Below are 21,487 nucleotides of genomic sequence, written 5' to 3'. Positions count from 1 at the left end.
CAGAATGCTGGGAGGAAGAGGAAGTGAGCTCAGAGACGCCATGCTCCCCTCTCCCGGGTAGACTCGACAGCTCTGCTCTCTGGAACAGAGATGCCATGCTCCCCTCTCCCGGGCAGATGTGATTCAGCTCCGACCCAGGATGGACGTAGGCTAAAATCTTCCCGGTAAGCGCACCTTGGGGTGCTACACACATGATTGGAAATGGGCTAGTCCAGGTGCGAGAGTTAGCCGAGAAGAGGCTAGATATAATGGGCCAAGCAAGCAGTGTTTAAAAGAATACAGTGTCCGTGTAATTATTTTGGGGTATAAGCTAGCCAGGCAGCCGGGGTGCTGGGGACGCAGCCCTGCCGCTCATATTACAACAAAATGGGGCCCAGACGTGTGGACAACTGAATCCAATCACAGCAAATTCTAAGTATATACGTCCAAATATATTCACATTTATATATTTGCATGTGCATGTGAGTGTTTCATACACACATACGCATATGCCATATATGCTTTATACACATAATAGGAGCACACAAGAAGTTTGAAGCAAACAGATTGCTGGTTTTCTTTCCTACACAGAGGGGTTTAACATGAACAAGGCAGAAGGAGTGAAAAGATTGACCCGAAGAGTGATCAAAATTATTATCACAACAATGCCCTGTTAGTAAGAAAAACAATTTGCAAAATGCTGGGTAGCTCTCACTGAGTCTCAGATGTCCTTCTCCTAAGCATGGGCGCACTTCTAATTCTCTCACTTGGGCAACTGTGACTCCTGTCTCATAGAAGAGGCAGTGACACACAGATTAAGGTCAGGGCCACCTGTGCTTGCTACAAGAGAGTCTCTGCCTCTATAACCATCAAATTACAACATTAGACGAGAACAACAGCTCAACCAAAACTAGACCTCCAACTTCACAGCCGGCAAGTAGTGAGACACCCCACTAGGAATCCTAGTGAACTTTCGCTAGCCTTGCGGAGGAGTGTGCCTGCACACCACAGTGCCAGAGATGAGCACCACACAGCACAGCACATGCAGATGGCCCGGGACTGGGCTGCAACGCGACTTCATGCACAGTGAAGTCACAGGCAAGGCATCTGCGACATGTTCTCTTGCAGCTACAGGAGACTCTTACACAATATCAGAAAGTACATTCTAGAGTTCCTGTGCAAGAGAAGGGGAAACGGAGGCCTCAAGAGTTTAATATCCTAACTGAAGGATGTCTAGCCAGTCAGGAGAAGCACACTGGATAAAGGTAGGTGGTCCCACATCAGTTCACGGCATCTCTGTATGTACCTATATGCTCACTCACTGATGAAAGAAGAATAAACAAGAAAGCATCCTGGTCAGTTTCCCATCAGCGTCTAGTTGGGTAGCCCAGCATCCTGGGAGGGCAGAGGATTTTGACAGATGTTATTAGTGCACGGGGATATTTCAGTGTTTGCCCTCTCTGGACCACAGCACGACAGTTTAAATCAGATCCATTTGTAACCCCTCCCCCACTTTGCTGGATCCCATACAATTCTGCAGACATTTATTAAAACGCCATTATGATACCACGTCCTCCCAAAATACATATACTGAGAGTGGGACAAGACTGTGAACACTTAAGCACAGCCCGAAACAATTCCAGTTCTGGCAATTTCCAGTGGCTCATCCTATTACTCCTCTGTGGATACTTAACCCGTTAAAGTACACTAGGAAACTAAGAACAGTGTGTACATGGGGGAAGGGAGTCTCATGGGGTATGTGTGTGAGACTTGCTAGTTTAGCTGAGGAAAGGCTTATGGTGTCCAGTTACATCTGATAAATATTTTGTTGGATGAAAAGTAATTCAATAATAGATGAGAAGTTCCATGCCACATCAGTTTCGGGAGTATCATTCACGCTACTAAAAATATGATCTAAGATTTAAATATTATAAGGTATCTGGTTCATATTTGAAGAATGCCCACCTCAATTTCTTAAATAAGAAATGTATGGAGGATTTGTGTATGTGTGTGAAACTTGAAGAAATATATAAAGTCAACACATAATGTAGTGAAAATTAAATTAAGTTCACCACTACTGGGGAGGACAAAAGATTGTTTCTCAGAAATCAGACCCATGCGTCCAAAAAGACAACAAGAACTAGCGAAGATTACATAATACTGACGATATAAACCCTCATCTGCTACTTATACTTCTCAGCTGCAGATGGAACAGCATACTTGGCTTCAAGTTCAATGATGAAACCATGGACACCTCTCTTGTCCTGGTATTCAGATGCTTTACTTCAGTTTTTTTAATATTCTGATTTTTTTTTAATATTGAAAGGGAAGTAGCATCAGGAAAATGTTTGTGTTTAAATTATGTTAAGTAAGTATTCTTTCAACTGGACATTTTCCTATTCGTGTGTGTGTGTGTGTGTGTGTGTGTGTGTGTGTGTGTATTGCAGGCCCATGGGGAGAGTTTGAGGGAAATCTATGGAGATGGCACATGTACAGAAGGATTGTGTTTAAGGAACAAGAGTGTAGACAAGCTAAGTCTACATTGCCAACATTCCAAGTCTGTAGAAGGACTCTAAGCTCACAAAATGCTTCCGAGTGCCCCCAAATCTCTGAACATGCGAGTTGAAAATGGATAGTAATGAATTGCAATGCATCGTGAAATAGCCACAGTGGGATGCACCATGCAGCTACAGGAAGTAAGGCAGGTGCTGGAAGGTTCTGTGTCCTTTGACCTGGAGGGGATCAGAGAGACAAGCAGCGCGAATCAGTCTCTGGTGCACAAACGTGACAGCAAACAGGTTCAGCACCGGTGAACTTGAGGGATGGCGAACAGCAAGAATGATAGGACGGGACTGAGGGCGCTTTCAGCTCTGGGCCGTGGCCAGCTGGGATGGCTAGCCTGGGGACTGTGAGAGGAGGGAGAACCCAGGGGATGTGTCCTTGACTGTTTCCATGGGGTCCCTGACTGTGCTAAGCACATCTACTCCCTTAATTGTGAGAAAATGTTAATAGAAGGAGGGGAAGGATGAGAGGAGAGGAAAGAAATAAGAAGAGAAACCCAATGACACAATGATCTTTTGGGTCAGAGACCATTCACCAGCAGGAGTCTTTCAACTTTGCCAAATTGCCCAAACTGGGGCACTTTGACATGGTGTGTGCTGACTTTGACAGGAATATGCTGACTCCTTGGGAAGGGCCCTTTCCACAAAGCCACCTTCACAGGGGAGCTGGAACTGTGAGCGCTGAGCCTGCAGACCAGGTCGGCAGGTGCAAAGGCAGGTGTGACCAGGCTGCCAGAAAGCAGCCGGGAATTTTCCAGTGCTCCAAGCACCAGCAGGGGCAGCAGCAGATAGGACCTGGAAGCCGGTGGGGCATCAAGTCCCACAGTGTCCTCCAAGGGAGGCAATCACTAAAGGTAAATGAACAAGGAGAGTTTGCTGCCTATCTGAGCACATTCTAAATCCAAACACGGTGCCACTTTACCCGGTGAGTGCGCAGTGAGCGAAACCATACTAAGTTCTCCCGGCCTTGCAAAAAAATTGTATCTTAGTCCTACCCCCAATGTGAGGCCTTGTTTTTTCTATAACAGTGACTTTCATTGCAGAAAATGATCAGCAACAGAAAAAAAAATGTGCCCTCCTCATTTTCATGTGTGTGTTCAAATGCTTTGCAGCATGTGGGTAAGCATGAGTGTGTGTGTGTGTGTGTGTGTGTGTGTGTGTGTGTGTGTGTTTGTGTGTATACACATGTGAGACCGGAAGTTGATGTTAGGAATCCCTCTTCCACCTCATTCATTAATATAAGTTCTCTCAATCAAACCCAGAATTTGCCCAGATGGTCTTGCTAGAGATCCCTGTCCTCTGAGGATGAAATTACAGGTGGGCCAGCATGCCCACCTAGCTATGGCTGGGGACCTAAACTCCTGTCTTCACTTTAACCAGCTCCAGTCCCAGGCGGGGGTAATTAATGGCAGGATGTCTGCTATTCCCACAACACAAATTACACCTGTCTTCCCAGAGTCATATCCTCGACTCCTACACAGCAGGGGCACATCACAGTCATCTCATCAGTGGCTGTGGGTGACATTATCTATGACATTATCTATTCCTGCATTTTTATATGGCCTGGAAACCACGACATTCTGGTACTTTTAAATTAATCATTCCACTTAATAATATATAACAGGCCTTTCACTGAGGTTCAGGGCATTGGAGCCTCTCTATTTGGTTCCGGAACAAGCAATGATGTGGTTGGTACAAGTGGTGATGTCGGTCAGGCAGGTGCTACCTGTGACAAGAGACAGCGAGGGAGGGTGGTCGCACTTTCTCTAAATGCACCAGGGTAGCCGTGAGGAAGTCAGGCTCACTGCAACTTGGTTGCTATTATTATTTTTATTTACTAAGAGACTTGTATGTCCTTATCTCCTGGCTACATATGCATATGCATCTATGCATATTTATGCACGCATATGTGCTCTTCCAAACAAATTAATAGTGCAAATATGCCAAGGAGAAAGCTGTGATGGGTCTATTAGTGAACTCACATGCTGGTTTCAAGAAATGGAAGTGCGCACACACTCTCAAGCACACACACTCATCTGCAGCTGCTGCACATAATTAATGTGCTAATTATACATAATTATCTAATTACTAAAAGAGGGAGTCAAAGCAAGTGCAGTAGTAAAGACATCAAAATCTGCTCCTTCTAGAATGTTCTACCGTATGGGCTATCTTGCTGAACTGGAAAGTCACTCCAACTGCCTCCTGCTGTCTGAGGACTCCATGACGGGAGATGCCCAGGGAACGCTGTAAGAGGGGTGACACGGTGCCATCCACTTTCAGTGTAGATTTCCTTAAAACCTTTATACAGAGTAAAGTTTATTCCTAGCAGTGCTGTGGGACCTAGGATGTGTAACAGGCCCACGTGCATCAATGCAAGTTTCCAAATGACTGTTCTCAAGAAGGCCGGTCCCACAAAGACGGATAAGAAGAGAAACAAAAGTGGGACCAAGTACGGACAGAACTTTGGAAGATGGCGTTCTCTCAGAACCCAGGAGGTCTGCACAAGGCTGATCCTCATAAACACACAACGAACAAGCACAGGCGCGGGTGTAAATGGTAAGTAAAGGGCCACAGGAAGAATGCCCAGGAAATCCTGCCATCCGCTATAGATCACTCAGCCATGCTTACAGGAAGCTTCGCTTTACCGAGCTCCAAAGCAAACACCTTACAATAGGGTAACTGAGACACTAGGGAGCCCCGTGCCTTGATGGGGCACAAGAGGGACCACAGCTCTCTATACAGGATGCAGACACACTGTCCAAGACCTGCTTTCTGTGAGCAAATTACTACCCCTCCCACTTTGTGTGTGTGTGTCTCTCTCACCTATCTCTATTTCTCTTTATCTCTCTCTACTTTCTATCTATCATCTATATATCTATCTATATCATCTATCTCTCTTTATCCTTCTACTATCTAATCATCTATCTCTATCTATCTATCTATCTATCTATCTATCTATCTATCTATCTATCTATCTATCTATCTATCTTGAGATGGGGGCATATCCTCAGGCTGGTCTTGAACTCACTACATAGCACAGGCTGGATTCAAGCTTACCATAGTCATTCATTTTTCCCAGTATTCTGAGTCCTGAGATCACAGGTATTCCTCACCATGCCCTGCCCAAATAAATCTTGTGTCCAATCTTGACACCAGTAGACTCATTCCATGTCTGAAGAGAATAGCCTCCTGCAGACATAGAAGCCACAAGTAACATCTTGAGGTGTAATTTGTTAATTTGTCGATTCATAGACCCGTCTCTTTCCAAAACATGATTCAAGCCCTCCACCTGCCTTAATGCGACCATCAGAATGCAATGGGCCATGACAAGCAGAAGGAAGGAAAACACAAACCAGTTGGAGCCTCTGAAGGCGTATGCTCATTACTTTTACTATTTAACTTTACCTTTTAATCTTGGGCCATAAAAACTGTCCTAATAAAAGATCCATAAATATCTCTGGAATGTCCAGACGAGCAGCTTTGATGGGCCAGGAGCATATGCTGAGCTACCCCATCCCTCTCTCTCCTGTCAGGCTGAGTACTGGGCTGCCTGAAGGGCAGGCAGGGTGGGGAGAGGATCCAAACTACCTAGGACAAGCAATTCCAAATTCTAAATATGTGTATTATATATTGCATTGCATTACATAAAGTATACAATATTGTATTACTATACATAGATATATATGAGAGCAGAGTAGCCCAGGACAGGCGTCTCAGGGAATATTCACAGATCTCTTTTCCTGCAGTTTTGCTTTGTAGAGGGTAAGGACTCCAAGTATAGTTGTTAAATGAATGAATGAATGAGCTCGATCATTTTTTATTTAAGAACTAGATTTATTTATTTTATTTTATGTGTATGACTGTTTTGCATGCATGCATGAATGTACATCACATGAATGCCTGATGCCCCCGTCAGAAGAGGGCATCAGATCCTGCAATTTCAGATGGTCATAAGCTGCCATGCAGATTCCAGGAGCCAAACCTGAGTTCTCTCTGGAGCTGGGCAGTGGTGGCTCAAGTCTTTAATCCCAGCACTTAAGAGACAGAGGCAGGCAGATCTCCCTAAGTGTGAGGCCAGTCTGGTCTACAAAGTGAGTTCCAAGACATCTATGGTGGTTTCACAGAGAAACCCTGCCTCAAAAAAAATCAAAAAGAGAGACAAAAGAAGGAGAAGATGTTCTTAATCACTGAGCCACCACTCCAGCCCCAAATATTTTTTTGTTTCTTTTTTTAAAATTGTTTTTATTGAGCTATATATTTTTCTCCATTCCCCTCCTTTTCTCCCCCTCCCTTTCTACCTTCTCCCATGATCCCCACGCTCCCAATTTACTCAAAAGATCTATTCTTTTTCTATGTCTCATATAGATTATATCTATGTATGTTTCTCTTAGGGTTCTCTTTGTTGTCTAGTTTCTCTGGAGTTGTGACTTGTAGGCTGGTTTTTCTTTTCTTTATGTATAAAAGCCACTTATGAGTGAGTACACATCATATTTGCCTTTCTGGGTCTGGGTTATATCACTCAATATGATGTTTTCTAGATCCATCCATTTGCCTGCAAATTTCAAGATGTCATTCTTTTTTTCTGCGGTGTAGTACTTCATTGTGTAAATGTACCACATTTTCTTTATCCATTCTTTGGTCGAGGGGCATTTAGGTTGTTTCCAGGTTCTGGCTATGTCAAATATTGCTGCTATGAACATAGTTGAGCACATGTCCTTGTGGTATGATTAAGCATCCTTTGGATATATACCCAAAAGTAGTATTGCTGGGTCTTGAGGAATGTTGTTTCCTAATTTTCTGAGAGATCACCATAATGATATTCAAAGGGGCTATATCAGTTTGCACTTCCACCAGCAATGCAGGAATGTTCCCTTTACTCCACATCCTCTCCAGAATAAGCTGTCACCAGTGTTTGTGATCTTGGCCATTCTTACAGGTATAAGATGGAATCTCAGAGTTGTTTTGATTTGCATTTCTCTGAAGACTAAGGATGTTGAACATTTCCTCAAGTGTCTTTGAGCCATTTTAGAGTCATCTGTTGAGAGTTCTCTGTTTAAGTTTGTACCCCATTTTATATTGGATTATTTGTTCTTTTGATGACCAATTTCTTGAGTTCTTGGTATATTTTGGAGATCAGCCCTCTGTCTGATGTGGGGTTGGTGAAGATCTTTCCCAATCTGTAGGCTGCTGTTTTGTCTTGTTGATTGTGTCCTTTGCTTTACAGAAGCTTCTCAGTTTCAGGAGGTCCCATTTATTAATTGTTTCTCTCAGTGTCTGGGCTACTGGCATTACAAATATTGTTATTTTAAATTCTATTTATAATCATGCCTTGACTCCCAAGTAAATGTAATCACCAAAGAATTTTGAATTAGAGACTGGTGTTCTTGAACATATTTAATTTTACTTAAGAACACCACTTCCTTTTTTCTTTTTTTCTTTAAGTTAGGAATACTGAAAACACTTTCCCCACCACTAAACTCTTCCAAGTTTAAATTCTAGAAACAAGCCTGTGTTTTTCAATAACTATCATTGCAGCATATTTCTGTATGAACAGTACATGGGGAGTAGCCTTTAAAATGTGATATATACATGCAAATTTATAGGAATTTGCAATTTATAATACTAAAGCCTGGCCTTGTTTTATTTTGTTTATCTTGTTTTTCATCCATTTCTATGACCTTTTCTTTTTTCAAATGAACAGTATTCTGACTACAGGGGACCATTCCTTGCCATAATACCCTGACAACCATTATGCCCAGAGTTGTGTAGAACCCCATGCAAGTTGCATCTGTGAACTCTAGAACCTTGGACAAAAGATGGTACATGTGGAGTCCGTGTGTCTGTCTGCGGTGCCCGTCAGGATGGCTGTTCTTTCTTTTCATGTGGAGAGTGTAGTCCAGAGACCCAATTGCCTCCATTTGCTGGACAAGAATGTGGGAGAGAAGGAGTTGCACAGTTTGGCACTAAGCATAACCTGTCATAAACAGCACGCTGTATTTAATATTCAGAACAAGACATCTCTGTCTCATTCTCGAAGGCCCTTTTGACAAAAGCCATCCCACAGCTGCCAGGAGTATCGAGTCCAGCTGAGGACAAACTTCAAGATGAACCTGAAATCAATTTGCCATCAAATTTTCATGCCTCTCCCAGACTATCTGTGGCATTTTAATTACAAGCACCCTAGGCGGGGGGTACTACAGATATTGACACTTGGCTCCTACAATAAACTTTATTGGCAACCTCTGTCTGCATGCAGCACTAACCCAGAATAACAAGAAATGTATGGGAATACGTAAGCAGGATGGGAGGGTGATTGCTCAAAATCATTGGCTTTTTCCACAGGGGCCTCGGCATTACTTAGTTATCAGGTTTGGGAGATAGGACCTGAGTAGAAAAGATGACTGGGTTGGGAAGAGGGGTCAGTATGTGAAGCAGTTGCTGCACAAGTGTGATGGCCTAAGTTTAGATTTTTTAGAGCCACAGAACCCATGAATAACTGGCCATGATAACACATGTCTGTACCCCAGTGCTATGTGCTGGGATGGGGGGGTGAAGACAGGAGACTCTCTAGAAAGCTCATAGGCCAGCTAGCCTGGTGGGAGTTACAGAGGGCCGATACTGAAGCTGACTTCTGACCTGCACATGTATATTTTGAGGCATAAAATATGTAAACATGCACACATGAGCACACATACAGAGATGAATCTACATAGCCTTCAAACCAGACATGCTCCAATGCCTTAGAAGCCTGCATAGTTCTAGGGTCCTTGCCTGTGGGGCAGCACGGTGCCAACTAGTTCTCTTCAATGTGGGATGAGTGTTTCTGAACTGTATCATTCTCGAGTCCTTCAAGGACAGAGTGTTTGGACAAAAGGCCTTGCTACAGGTTTGATTTAAGAGAACAGAAATGCTCACTGCTGGTACTTGCGGCAACCTGCGTGTTGGGACAGCAGGCAATTATCTGCCTGGGTGCTGAGAGGAGCCAGCCTCTGATAGTTCCCGAATCCCGCGCAGGTTGCTAGATGGGCTGTAAATATCAAGAGAAAGGGAGGGAGGGAGGACCTGCAATTTGCCAGCCATAAAGGATCCTTGCTCTCTGAAAAGTAACACCTTGGGACTTCAGACTTACGGTTTTATGGGCCACATTGAGCGCTCATGAGTTGGGGTGAGTTTGCTCCTGGACACGTTACCACAGCTCAGGTGATCCGTGCCTGTGACCAAGGACCACCACCTTGGTGCTGGGGACAGTGTTGTTCATGGTTCCCAGATCACAAGCCCACAAGTATTTTCTCGATCAGGCAGCTAACTTAAATGGACTCAATATTCTGATGACTGCACACAACTGGCTTAGAAAAAATGAAGGAGTGCATACAAGCAGGCACATGCGGCCCTCACACATTTGCTAGTGCAAAGGACAACTGGCACGGCCTTCACCAATAAAAACTCGGAAAAAAAAATCTTTGTTATACATGCCACACAGCCAACTGATGTGCAAGGAATGCTTTTGTTTATCTGTGACAAACACTTGTATCCAGAGCTGAGCTATGACTTGGCTTCTGCTGAGTAAATGCCATCCCAGCTGAGTGTGGCTTGATGCTCAGGAGTGAATTGACACGAGGAGGCGGGAAACACTAACGGCTGACATACTGTGGCACGCCACACATTCTTCGGTTGTATAAGTGAATTCATTGCTACACTGGATAATTCCATTTTTAATTTTGTGTTTTGTGCATTCATGATGTGATAGGTACAGGCATGTTAGCTTGCAATTTAATCTGCAATGGGAACATTGCAATCACTTTCTCCATCAAGACTATATAAATAATGCAATCAATCAAGCTTTGGTTTGTAGTTTTGCCTATTCCCATGGTGTAAATACTCCTGTCATGGCTGCTCTCAAGGCATCAAGGCAATAATATCCTTAAATGGAAGGTCTGAAGCATTGATTTAGTAAATATATGTTCTGTTCTTTCCACTATTGGGATGCAATTGATCTAGGAAGTCTCTTGATCAACCTTCTGACATCGTGACATGATGCTGTCATCTACAAAGTTCATGCTAGAGAACCAAGCAGTTGAGTACAAAAGTTTCAAAAACATTATCTCCAAATGTTTAAAGGGTGCTTATGATTTTGTGCTGGGCAGCACTGATACCAATCCTTGGCCCAACTTGGCCCACAGGCCACACAGTTGGACATGGGCAGAAAAGCATAGGTAATGGTTAAATGCGGTATTCAGAAAAGAAAAATGCAGGAAGCATTCAGCTCTGATATTAATTGAATATCTTAGTTACTGCATAGTACCAAGTCATTGTAGTGAAAGGGTCCCTGAACAGAGGATACACTCACTGCCCACTTTGCAAGAGCACACAGGTAGGTACACACACACACACACACACATACACACACACACACACACACACACACACACACACACACACACCAGGAAATTCTGCCAGCAAAACTCCCTATTGTTTTCCTAGAAAGATGGCCCTTTGGTACACAGGCCAGTTGGTGATCTACACCTGGAATGCAACAGCAGAAGATAGAGAGCTGGGTCTGGAGAGTTGACGAAGAAGGCAGTGGAGACAGCATTAGACTCCACCCAGTACAGAGTGGTCAACTAGAGCCCCTGTTGACAGGGTAGGCCACCTACAGGCAGAGAAGCCTCTCTGTGGTGCTCTTTTCCCTTCCTACTTCCTTAAGGAAGTATCAGCTTTTCTTCTACTTCTTAGAGGTACAAAACGTAGTCGACTTTCAATTTTTTTTTTAAATTAGAAACAAGCATGGAGCTGAAGAGATGAGTGGTCAAGAGCACTTGCTGCTCCTGCAGAGGCTCAGTTCCTAGCACCACACTGGGCGGCTCACAATCACCTGTAACTCCAGCTCTAGGGAATCTGCCACCCTCTTCTGACCTCTTCTGGCACCCATACTTACATGCATATGCACATATGGACACACGTGGATACAAATACTTAAAAATAAAATAAAGATTTTTGTAAAAAAAAAAAGAAAATATAGCAATGTAATGGTATTCTGAATTATTTATTCTCATTACCAGGGCACATCTTTGGTTTGAGAATTGAAAGTTGGAATAGGCACTGGGTGTAAAAGATGAGAGTGTCAGGGCTAAGGCCTGGCTGGGCAGCCCATTCGGCAGAGCTATTTATTGCATTCTGCAGTCAGGGGGCCATGTCTTTTCTTTCTTCTTTCTTTCCTGTCTTTCTGCATAAATTGGCACAAATTCTGAGGGTCCACTTTTTCTATACCGTGTTCATTAAACTGGGCAGAGGACTGCTCTCTCTGCAGACAGCTCATAACAACAGCAGCAACAGTGTGTGGAAGTAGAGAGCGTTTCCTCTTCCACTCAATTCCAAGGCACTACGTGAGTTACATGCATGTATCAAGAGGCATCCGTCTTCCAAGTTTGACTAGGGACAGGACCACAACAGGATGCTGGGTGCAGCCACAAATAGGATGTCTACAATATGGAGGCCACGTGCCTGTTTCCTCAAGGATAAGAGCCCCACCGTGACACGCTGAGGGCTGTTTGCATGGGTCTGCAGTACATCACATCATAGACGGCATTTAATTGACTAACCGCATAAGCTGTCTCCCACCGCGCTCCCGGAGAAGGTTAAAGCTGGAACACGTCTGCGAGATAGGAACCAGAGTGCCCTGTCACTTGTCCTTGTCTGGGCTGGCCTGCTGCCTTTTTCTGTTTAATGTGTGTCCTGATGATCAGCTGCTTAAAATAAACATTCATGGTTCCTCGGGATAATTGATACTTTAAATTTAAAACAGAATCTACAGCACTTAGCCAAAAAACTTACTTTTGTCACACAAACATACACACAAATACACACAAAAATTTGGTGTGTGTGTGTGTATGCATGACATGGGTGTAGATGTCTGCAGAGGCCAGAAGAGGATGTCAAAGTCCCTGAAGCTAGAGTTGTAGGTGGTAGTTAGATGCCTAATATGTGTGTTGGAACCAAAGTTGGGTCCTTTGAAAGAAGAACAGTAAGTATTCTTGAGTCACCTGTCCAGCCTTTGCTTTTTCTTTTTAGCATAATTTTATGTTTTCTTTTATGTAAGTACATGTGTGTGCCTGGATGCAGGCACGCTCTGCCATATTTGAGTGTGGAGACTAGACGTCTACGATTCTCTTCTTTTATGTATGTGTGTGTGCCTGGATACAGGCATGCTCTGCCATATTTGAGTGTGGAGACTAGACGTCTACGATTCTCTTCTTTTATGTATGTGTGTGTGCCTGGATGCACTGGATGCAGGCACGCTCTGCCATATTTGAGTGTGGAGACTAGACGTCTACGATTCTCTTCTTTTATGTGAGTATGTGTGTGTGCCTGGATGCACTGGATGCAGGCATGCTCTGCCATATTTGAGTGTGGAGACTAGACGTCTACTATTCTCCACCCACCCCTTTCCTTTTGAATCAGGATCTCTGGTCTTGGAGTTTGCCATTTCAGCTTAGTTGGCTGTCTAGGGATCCCAGGATCTGCCTGTCTCTGTGTTACTAGGGTTGGCTGTGTGCTCCGGTTTTTAAAATGGATTCTGGAGCTCCAAACTCAGGCCCTCATGTTTATACAGAAAGTGCCTTACCTGCTATCTCCACAATCACTCGAAAATAAATTTATATTTGTATATTATTACTGTTAATTGTGGCTTTAAAAAAACAAGCAATCCACAGAGAGAAATCACTAATATTCTCTACCATCTGAACATGCCTGGTTCAACCTACACATTTGCTCTCTGTTGAATGAACAAATACCAGAGTACTATCAGGGCTGACCTCTTCATCTGAGACAACATTGTCCTTGCTAGGAGGATCTTGCTTCTCCTGTGTCCAACAGTGGTAGAAAATAGACAGGACCTGAGTCTTAGCATAAAACAGGCCTCAGGCAGGTCCTAACTAATCAGCTTCTAGCTTCTAGCAGAAGCCACCTAGTGTGTGTGACATTGCTGGAACTGGGCAGGTGTGGAGATGAGGCACTTGGTTCCTTGCTGGTCATATGTCATTAGGGTAGGTAATAGGATTGTGGAGATTCTGAGCCTCCCCTTCCCCCCGCCAGGTGTGGAAGGAATAAAATAAAAAATAGAGAACACTGAGATTCCCTTTTGTTTCTGTCTTCTTCTCTTTCCCAAGTTAAAATAAAATTTTAGGAGCACAGGGGCAAGATTCCTGGCTTGACAGAGTGGCTAAGTCACTGGGCAGACTCCCTTGTGAAGTAAAAGTGAGATACAATGTTGACATGTGCCAAGAACACACTTGGGCAAGGGGCCAAGAGAGCTCAGCCTGTCAGTCCACAGAGAACTAGAGAGCAGAGAGTCCAAGTACATCTAGATGGATGCCTTGGGGTTCATCGGTAGCCTTTTTCATGTACACAGAAGCCCCTGCCCCCAAACTTGAAGCCTCTTGTTTCTGGCTGTGGACCACCCCTGTAGGCCAAGGTATATCTCTTACACAGAAACCAACTCAATACTAAAGCAGATCTCGAGGTGTGAGGAATCTCGAAGAGACCAAGCCAGGACGGTAAGCTTTCCTACCAAACCATCACCTGCCTCCTGTACCTAACCCAGGCAATGTGCTCGGCACAGCCATCCCAGTCTTTCTCCAAATCACAGTGCTCAGGATTAAGGAGAGGTCAAATCCACACCCCCACCCCAGAGCCCCAGAGTCCTCTCCACCCACTCTCTACCAAATCAGTTCATCTGGGTAATTTTTTAAAGCACAGCACATGGGCCAGCTGGAATTAGTTGCCTCTTCCTGGCCAAATGCTTGGGGCTCCTTCCAGCCTTCAGCCTGCATGCTGTGTGTGCTAGCAAGGTCTGGAAGGCTTTTCCAAGATTGGGAAGGAGGGTGTTGCAAACCACAGGAACAAGTCACTTCCCTGGGCTGGTCTTGATAGGCGGGTCACCTTTGCGGCCAGCCAACCAGCCTCTGGATTTAGGCATCCGGCTGGGTAGCCTCAATTGCACAGACTCCTGAGCTAAACCCCACACCCATCCCAAGTCCTTACAAACAGAAGATGACTTTCGAGGGAGGAACGGGTGAGCTCATTGATGCTGCTCTCTTCCAGAGCTGGTCTGATAGGAGAACCACTGGACAGGGCCTGGCAGGACATCGTCTTCCGTCTAGAAAATCGGCTACTTAGATAAAGTGCGGTCCAATCAGAAGTTGCCTTGAACACTTGGCAAGTGTGTTCATTTGGGATGAAATAATATAAACTGAAGGGCACGCTCTTCTGCTTCCTCACTCCAGCCACAGGGAAGGCAGATAACAGACTCCATCTACAACCCCCAGAGCTTTCAGAAATAAGACCTGTGTGTTTTGGTTTTTTTTTTTTAAGCTCTTTAACTTTAAAGTTCTGGAGATTGGGGTGGGGAGCCGCCTGGTGTAAAATGTGCCTGGCCTATTGTATTTAGGGGAATGGGGGGAAAAATCAGGGACAATAATAGCCCTTCACAGAGGAGATGGGATTGTGTTCAACACACCATTTATCTCCTTTTGGAGACAAAAGCATGTGTGCAAATATGTCCATTTATACATTCTTCTTCTGGGGGCCTACGATTCTTCCAAGTCATTATTCATATTAATTAATGTGTGTTTGGCTTCTAAACTGCTGGGCTTAAGAACTCAAGTTGAGATGGGCTAGGAAGTCAATAACCCAGCCCTGCCTGTGACTGTGACAGGGGTGTGGGGGGGGGGGAGGGAGGGAGGGTGATGTGCTGGATTTGGCCTTCCCATGGGGGAGGGGAGGCTCACACATCTGGGACAAGGCTCTAGGCCCCACGATGGGCCTTACCCTTGCTGTTTGGGACCTGGGATTCATTCTTAAATCCTCCTTGATGCACAGAGAGATTTTCAGGACAAACTGGGTCATAGTTCATAAATTCTGAGTGTTCGAGGAAGGAAGAAAAGGGTAGTATTCCTGAAACACGGTCCACACAATTCTGTCGTCTGGAAGGACCCAGCTCTCTGAGTGTGTTAAAGGGCAGATCATCAGCAAAACACTTTGCATGGAGCCAGAAAAGAAGCCTGGCTAAGGAGGTGGGAGAAAATACCAGAAGATGTTTGTAATGACTTTCAAAAGATTCCACACAGACAAATGTGTTCTAAGATACTTATCTTGCTACTAAACATTAGTTCATAAAATAATTTAATGTACATATGTGAATTTTAGAGAACACTCTCTGAAAGAATTTTCTGGAAAAACAATCTTTTCGTTCACTGTCTTAAAACTTTACCCCCTCTCCCCCAAGAGCTATTTCCAAGTACAAACTAGAGACGCGTTTGATTTCAGTTTTCCACGGTGCATCGCTACACACCCAAGATTTTGGTTATTTATTAACCATGCCTAATTTTGTAGTTTCTAGCTTTATATCTTTAAAGTCGTTAAAACTCAACAAGAGAATTAATCACAAAAGAAATCTTTCAAACACAGTTGCCAAGCATTTTTCTCGCTCTCTGACTGACATCTTTAAAACGTATTTTAAAGTTATTTATTTCATCACACCCAGGGAATAAAAAAATAATAACTTGCAACCTCCAAGTTCAGAGAAAGCATAAAAATGTGATTTACTATTTATTGTACAGTTAGGCACATGAATATTACACATTGCATGTTAATCTCCAGTGGGCTAAGTTTAACAGACTTGACAACACTACTGAATTGACATCTGTTTGCTTCCAGATAGGACTGCTTCTGTGTATTTTCTGGTAAACCGATAGAAGATAGGCAGTTTAAACGGGCAGTCGAACCATAGTGCCCCCTGGTGGACAAATAGCAAACAAATGCGTGGCACGGTTTCTACGTTTCTCAAGATTTTAGAGAGAGGTAATTGTTACAGCATGAATAAGTTTCAGTTAAAGAACAAATACAGAGAGGAAGACTGCAGCTCATGGTGTCTTTTTTTTTAAAGATGATGAGTAAAGAGTCACATTAAATTCCTCAAAATCACCTCGCTGAGACATGATGCTTTACAATAAAGAATTAAATATACTTAGATTATACACTGAAGGTTTGGTGTTTGTAGTAAAATTGAGAATCGCAGCATATATGTATTTTTAAGCTACATTTACAAAAGTGGGTCGGTCATCAGATACATACAGGTGGACTTACTTCCTGAATTTGCAGAGAAAATGGACTGAGCGGCTCCCAGATTTTACCAGGGGGCCAAAGGACTCCATCTTCCCATCATGCTCTGAGCAAGCACTGCTGATAAGCAGCTTACAGGGAATCTCCTCGGGTCAGACATAAATAGACAGTCTCAGGTTCCCTTAATCCAGGCGCACATCGCCGGCAAGTTAGCCCTCATAAATCTCAAACCCAAAGGAAGCACACGAAACGAAATGTTCTTCGAAGGCGCGGATACAGTAAATGAGAGCGTTGGCTACACGGACTCATTAATCACGCAAACAATACTGATGCCTCATGCTGATCTTAAAGTACCACTTCCTCTTCTCGGAAGGCCACCCCCCCCCTTCACCTCTGGCTATCTCGGGAAGGAGAGGAGTCCGTCCGGACTGGATCAGCGCCCCCTCACTAGAGAAGCTGTGTCATTAATGGTTCAAGGTCACATTGCAGCCGTGGAGAGAAAAGGTCCTTCTGTTCCCTCCGTCCGCTGCTTCCTGCTTTGCTAATCACACTTCGATTCTGATGTAAACTATTTCAAGATATTCGCCGGGCACAGATGACAAGGCAAAAGGTATGAAAACAGAAGTCCATGAAAAAACATGCTGGCCAGCTAATGGACAGATAATCAAGAAGAGGGATGCATTCCGACCACCCCATTGCATTTGTGTATCTATAAACAAAAGTATTTGTAGAAGCTGTTCACAGGTAAAATTTGAAACCAGGATGCCATATATGAAAACAGACAGATCGCCATGTATGCTACGATTCCATTTCTCTGAGGTGACCCACAACACACAAGCCCTTAGGGACAGGAGGTTAGCTGTGGCCTGGAGCTGTTGGGGTGGGAGTGATTGATGTTCTGGCTAAGGATGTAGGATAGGTTTTTTTTTCTTTTTTTGTATTTTTTTTAAAGAGCTAATTAAAATGCTCCAAAGTTGTTTTTGGTTAATGTTGTTTGGATGCACAGCGTGTGAATATACTAAAAGACACTGGCTTAGCCGGACACTTTCCACCAGTGGCAAATGAGATGCATATCCACACAATTCTTAGAAAGGAGGCCAGTGGAAGGGAGGGGCTGTGGGGGTTGGGAGGAGGAGGCGGTGGTGGGTGTGATGACTTCACAAAGTTCTAGTATGTGAGGAATTGTCCTAGTTAAAGGGGGAAAAGAACAAAAACAATAAAAAACCCCAAAAAGTGGGGTGCAGTGCTGGCCTCTGAAAACTTGGGTTAAAGCAGTTGCAAAGTGTTCTAACTCAGCTCCCCTTTCTTCAGATCTGGAAGCTGATGATGGAAATTTGGTGTAAAAAGGGGTTTCCACTTTTATGGCTTTCTTCTCCTGTGCTCCCCAGCTCCCTGGAGATCCAGATTCAGTTCCCCTGGAGCATGGCTAGTCTGTAAGGAGTTCCCAGGTGGCTCGAGCATCCAGACAAAGCTGGGGACCACTGATTGGGAGCGAGCCAGCAGAACACCTAGAATACAGTCAGAAGAGAAAGCTGGCTGGAAGGGCAGCTGGCATTCTAGTTTTCAGGAACTATCCTTTATGTCACACTGAAGATGCATCCAGAGTTTTCACTGAAGATCTACAGGCCACTGCGGAAGGCAGGATGTAGTCAGCCAGCCCTCCCTGCAATGAAATCCACAAACATCCCCATAGTGTTTTCCACAGACAGAGATATCAGAACCAAGTCCCTGCCTTCTGCCAACATACAGGCATTATTCCAAGAACAGCTTCGTTGTTTTTTTTTTTAAGTATCTGTGTATCTGTGTGCATGTGTACCCCGTATATGCTCAAGGAAGGCATTTATTAAATAATTTGGATCTTTAATTACTGCCATTTAGCAGGTAGGCTCCCCTTCCTACTCCACGTTATTGGCTGCTGAACAGCTGAGGATGTTGTGTCCCCCACCTTCGCCCCAGCCAGGGCTAAGCTTAGCTCCGTGGCTAGGTTTCAGTCCAAACTAAACATGTGCCAGCGCAGAGTGGTACCCACGTTACTTCTCTGTGCAGTAAAGAAACACAATGGCTTTTACTTTCGTTCCTTCTCCCCCCTTCCTTTTGGGCCGTCTATGAGCCAGGAACTATCGACTCCTCACAGGGCCCAGCACAAATGCTGTTGTAACACGCTCTCTGGGTCTGTAGCGATCAATGACAATTTTGGAAAACATTGCCTGAATAATTCATCACAGAGCAAAGCTTTTGGATGAAGTGATATTGCTGGGGCTTCCAGCACAAACATACATGTGTTCCCAAGCAGCTAGTCCAGCTGGAAGACAGCTCAGAGTCATTGGGATGGCACCCAAGCTGAGCCCCCCATTTTGTAAAACATTATGAGCCATGTACCCGCTCCTAGTCATAGGAATACATGCCAGAGCCTCAGCCAGGTGTTCCAGCAGCATGCGCCTGGCACACCTTGCCACTGTTTCGGCCATGAAGGAAGTGTCGCTGTAGTTGACTTCATGTAGCAGTATGTGGCCTTAGAACAGTAACAAAAAAAGACAGACAAAAACAGAAAGGAAAGAAAGAAACAATTAGCCAAATGGGAGGAAGAGATGGGAAAATGTTGGCTATGTTCTACACGGAGGAAAACCGAAAGACACCAGGAAAAGTCGTGTTAATCTTGGCACTTGAGATGGAGACTTAGCACCCACATTAAATGCTTTTGGTTTATTCTGGAGCCTCGCCTCCTACTGCAATGCACAGTCTAGACCCAGAAGGGCTACAGTATATGTAAGTATTAGCATCTCTGGGCTGGCAGAGTTCTACACCGCAAAGGTGTGCTTGCTGCGATGTGGGCGCCCGTCCTAGCTTCACAATCCATAGCCATCAGCATTACCTTTAACTGCTCTTGTCTTTTCTGTTTTATAGTCAAACTGCTTTGTTTATCTTTTCCTACACAAAGCAACCAAATTTCAACTGGCTTCTTCCTCACCTTGCCTTTTTTTTCTTTTGTAATTGATTTTTTAAAACTAAAGCATAAGGGGTTTACTTATGACATTATGCATGCATATCATTATACTTGTTTATATTGAGACCCTTATCCCCCATTCTGCCTTGCTCCCACCCCACTTCTTACTTAAAAGCTTCCAAGTCGTGAGGCTTCAAGATAGTGAGGACTATTTGGATATTATTCAGTCCTAGTTAGGCCAACCCAAAAGAGTCTGTGCACAGCACACAGAAATGGAATGAGGAGGCCCACAGCGGGAGGTTTTATGTTGGAAGGTGTCAATCCCCAGGTTTGCTACTGAGGTTACAGAAAAGAAGAAGAAGAAAAGGTGGGAGGGGGAGGCATGAACATACAGGCCCAATGTGTTAGAGCTCAAGGCACCCTGTATAAGAATTGCACAGGTTCAGCCAATCAACCTTCCAACACAGGTTGGAAGGGGCTCACGAGGCCCTGAGGTGAGAGGCTTCCAGCAGGTGATGTCTGCGGAGGAAAGGGTACTGAGTGTTCTTCAGCAGCATGGTCCCTCGTGGACTGCCCCCAATCCAGTGGATGTCCCCACACTGGGGTACACACATTCAGTGGGTTATTTAAAAAAACAAACAAACAACAACAACAACAAAATAATACTCCAAGAAGTTGGGAAGAGTATGTGGGCAGATCAGAGGGTAGTTGGAGGATGAGAGGGGTATATATGGCCAACATTCATTGTATTTGGGTATGAAACTACTGAACAATAATAAAATGGTCTGGACCTTGGAGGAGAACAAGTCCAGAAGGCTGAAACAATCAGGCATTCAGATATTACCATGTGGTGGAAGGATGCTGGCAGAAGGGGCTAGCGAAGGAGCTTGGAGACTCAATGTGGGGGTTCTTATCCAGTGCCATGGACCCGACACGGAAGGTGATGAGGGCACTGTGGTCCCTGAAACAATAGGGAGTGCCCAGGAGTCCGGGATGACTGCATATACATCTATAATGTGAAGGCAGCGAAGTGAGCAGGAGACAAAGCACAAATAAGAGGCAATTAAAAAGAGACTGGTGGAGAGCTGGGCTGTGGTGGAGCACGCCTTTAAATCCCAGCATTGGGAGGCACAGGCAGGTGGATCTCTGTGAGTTCGAGGCCAGCCTGGTCTACAAGAGCTAGTTCCAGGACAGGCTCCAAAGCTACAGAGAAACACTGTCTCGAAAACAACAACAACAACAAAAAGAGATTGGTGGAGAGCCAAGGGCTCTCCCATGGGCCAGCCTTATCTAGAGAGACTGCAGAGTTCATTGCCACCATTTTTCATATGGAACAATAAAGGCCTGGATGGTTTTTATCTTAGGAAAATTCAGTTTTAATCAAAGTCAGTTAATTATTGACTCAACAAGGGATGAAACTAGAATAAAATCATTTTTGCCTTAAGCCAAACTATTAAGAAGCCTCAGATAGTTAATAGACTGAGAGTCCTCGGAATTATTTCTTTAGCCTTTGTAACATCCAATCTTGATTCAATCATTATTGGGCTTCTCTCTTGATGCCCAAGAAAGAGAGATGACCCAGGAGGTTCCATTTATAGTTCAAGAAAAGGCTCTCCGTTACTCTCCCCACTGTTCTCGAGCTGAGCCTCTCCAATCTGATATCCCCTTGCTCCTGGCCACCTTGGTAAGACTGAGCGAGAGGAGAATAAACTACAACACACTCTGTTTAAAAATGCCATTGTGGGGGTCAGCGAGACACTCAGCAGGTAAAGCTTTCTGCAGCCAAAGCTGAGAACCAGAATTCATTCCCTGGAATCCACATGGCGGAGAGAACGGGGTCCCTCCACTAGTCCACTGACTGCTAACTGCATGCTTTGGTATGTGT

The 21,487-nt window shown here is 44.4% G+C and overlaps 1 protein-coding gene across 2 annotated transcripts in view; it reads right to left on the bottom strand.

Annotated features, from left to right (window-relative positions):
- The window catches only part of Wwox (WW domain containing oxidoreductase), an 871,622-nt gene that overhangs the window by 521,494 nt on the left and 328,641 nt on the right, over nucleotides 1-21,487 (bottom strand). Inside the window, exon 10 of one of the 2 annotated variants that reach the window (XM_075977402.1) lies at nucleotides 18,880-19,170. The exons of the other annotated variant lie outside the window; for it this stretch is intronic. Coding sequence (XP_075833517.1) covers nucleotides 19,048-19,170 — 123 coding nt within the window. The 3' untranslated portion in view covers nucleotides 18,880-19,047. Of the gene's footprint in view, nucleotides 1-18,879; nucleotides 19,171-21,487 lie in introns of those variants that run through there. 2 annotated transcript variants of the gene reach the window in all.

Source organism: Microtus pennsylvanicus, chromosome 6 (genome assembly GCF_037038515.1).
Source record: "Microtus pennsylvanicus isolate mMicPen1 chromosome 6, mMicPen1.hap1, whole genome shotgun sequence".
NCBI classification, from domain to species: Eukaryota; Metazoa; Chordata; class Mammalia; order Rodentia; family Cricetidae; genus Microtus; species Microtus pennsylvanicus.
The sequence above is the reverse complement of the archived record's forward strand: the minus strand, read 5'-3'. Positions and strand labels throughout refer to the sequence as shown.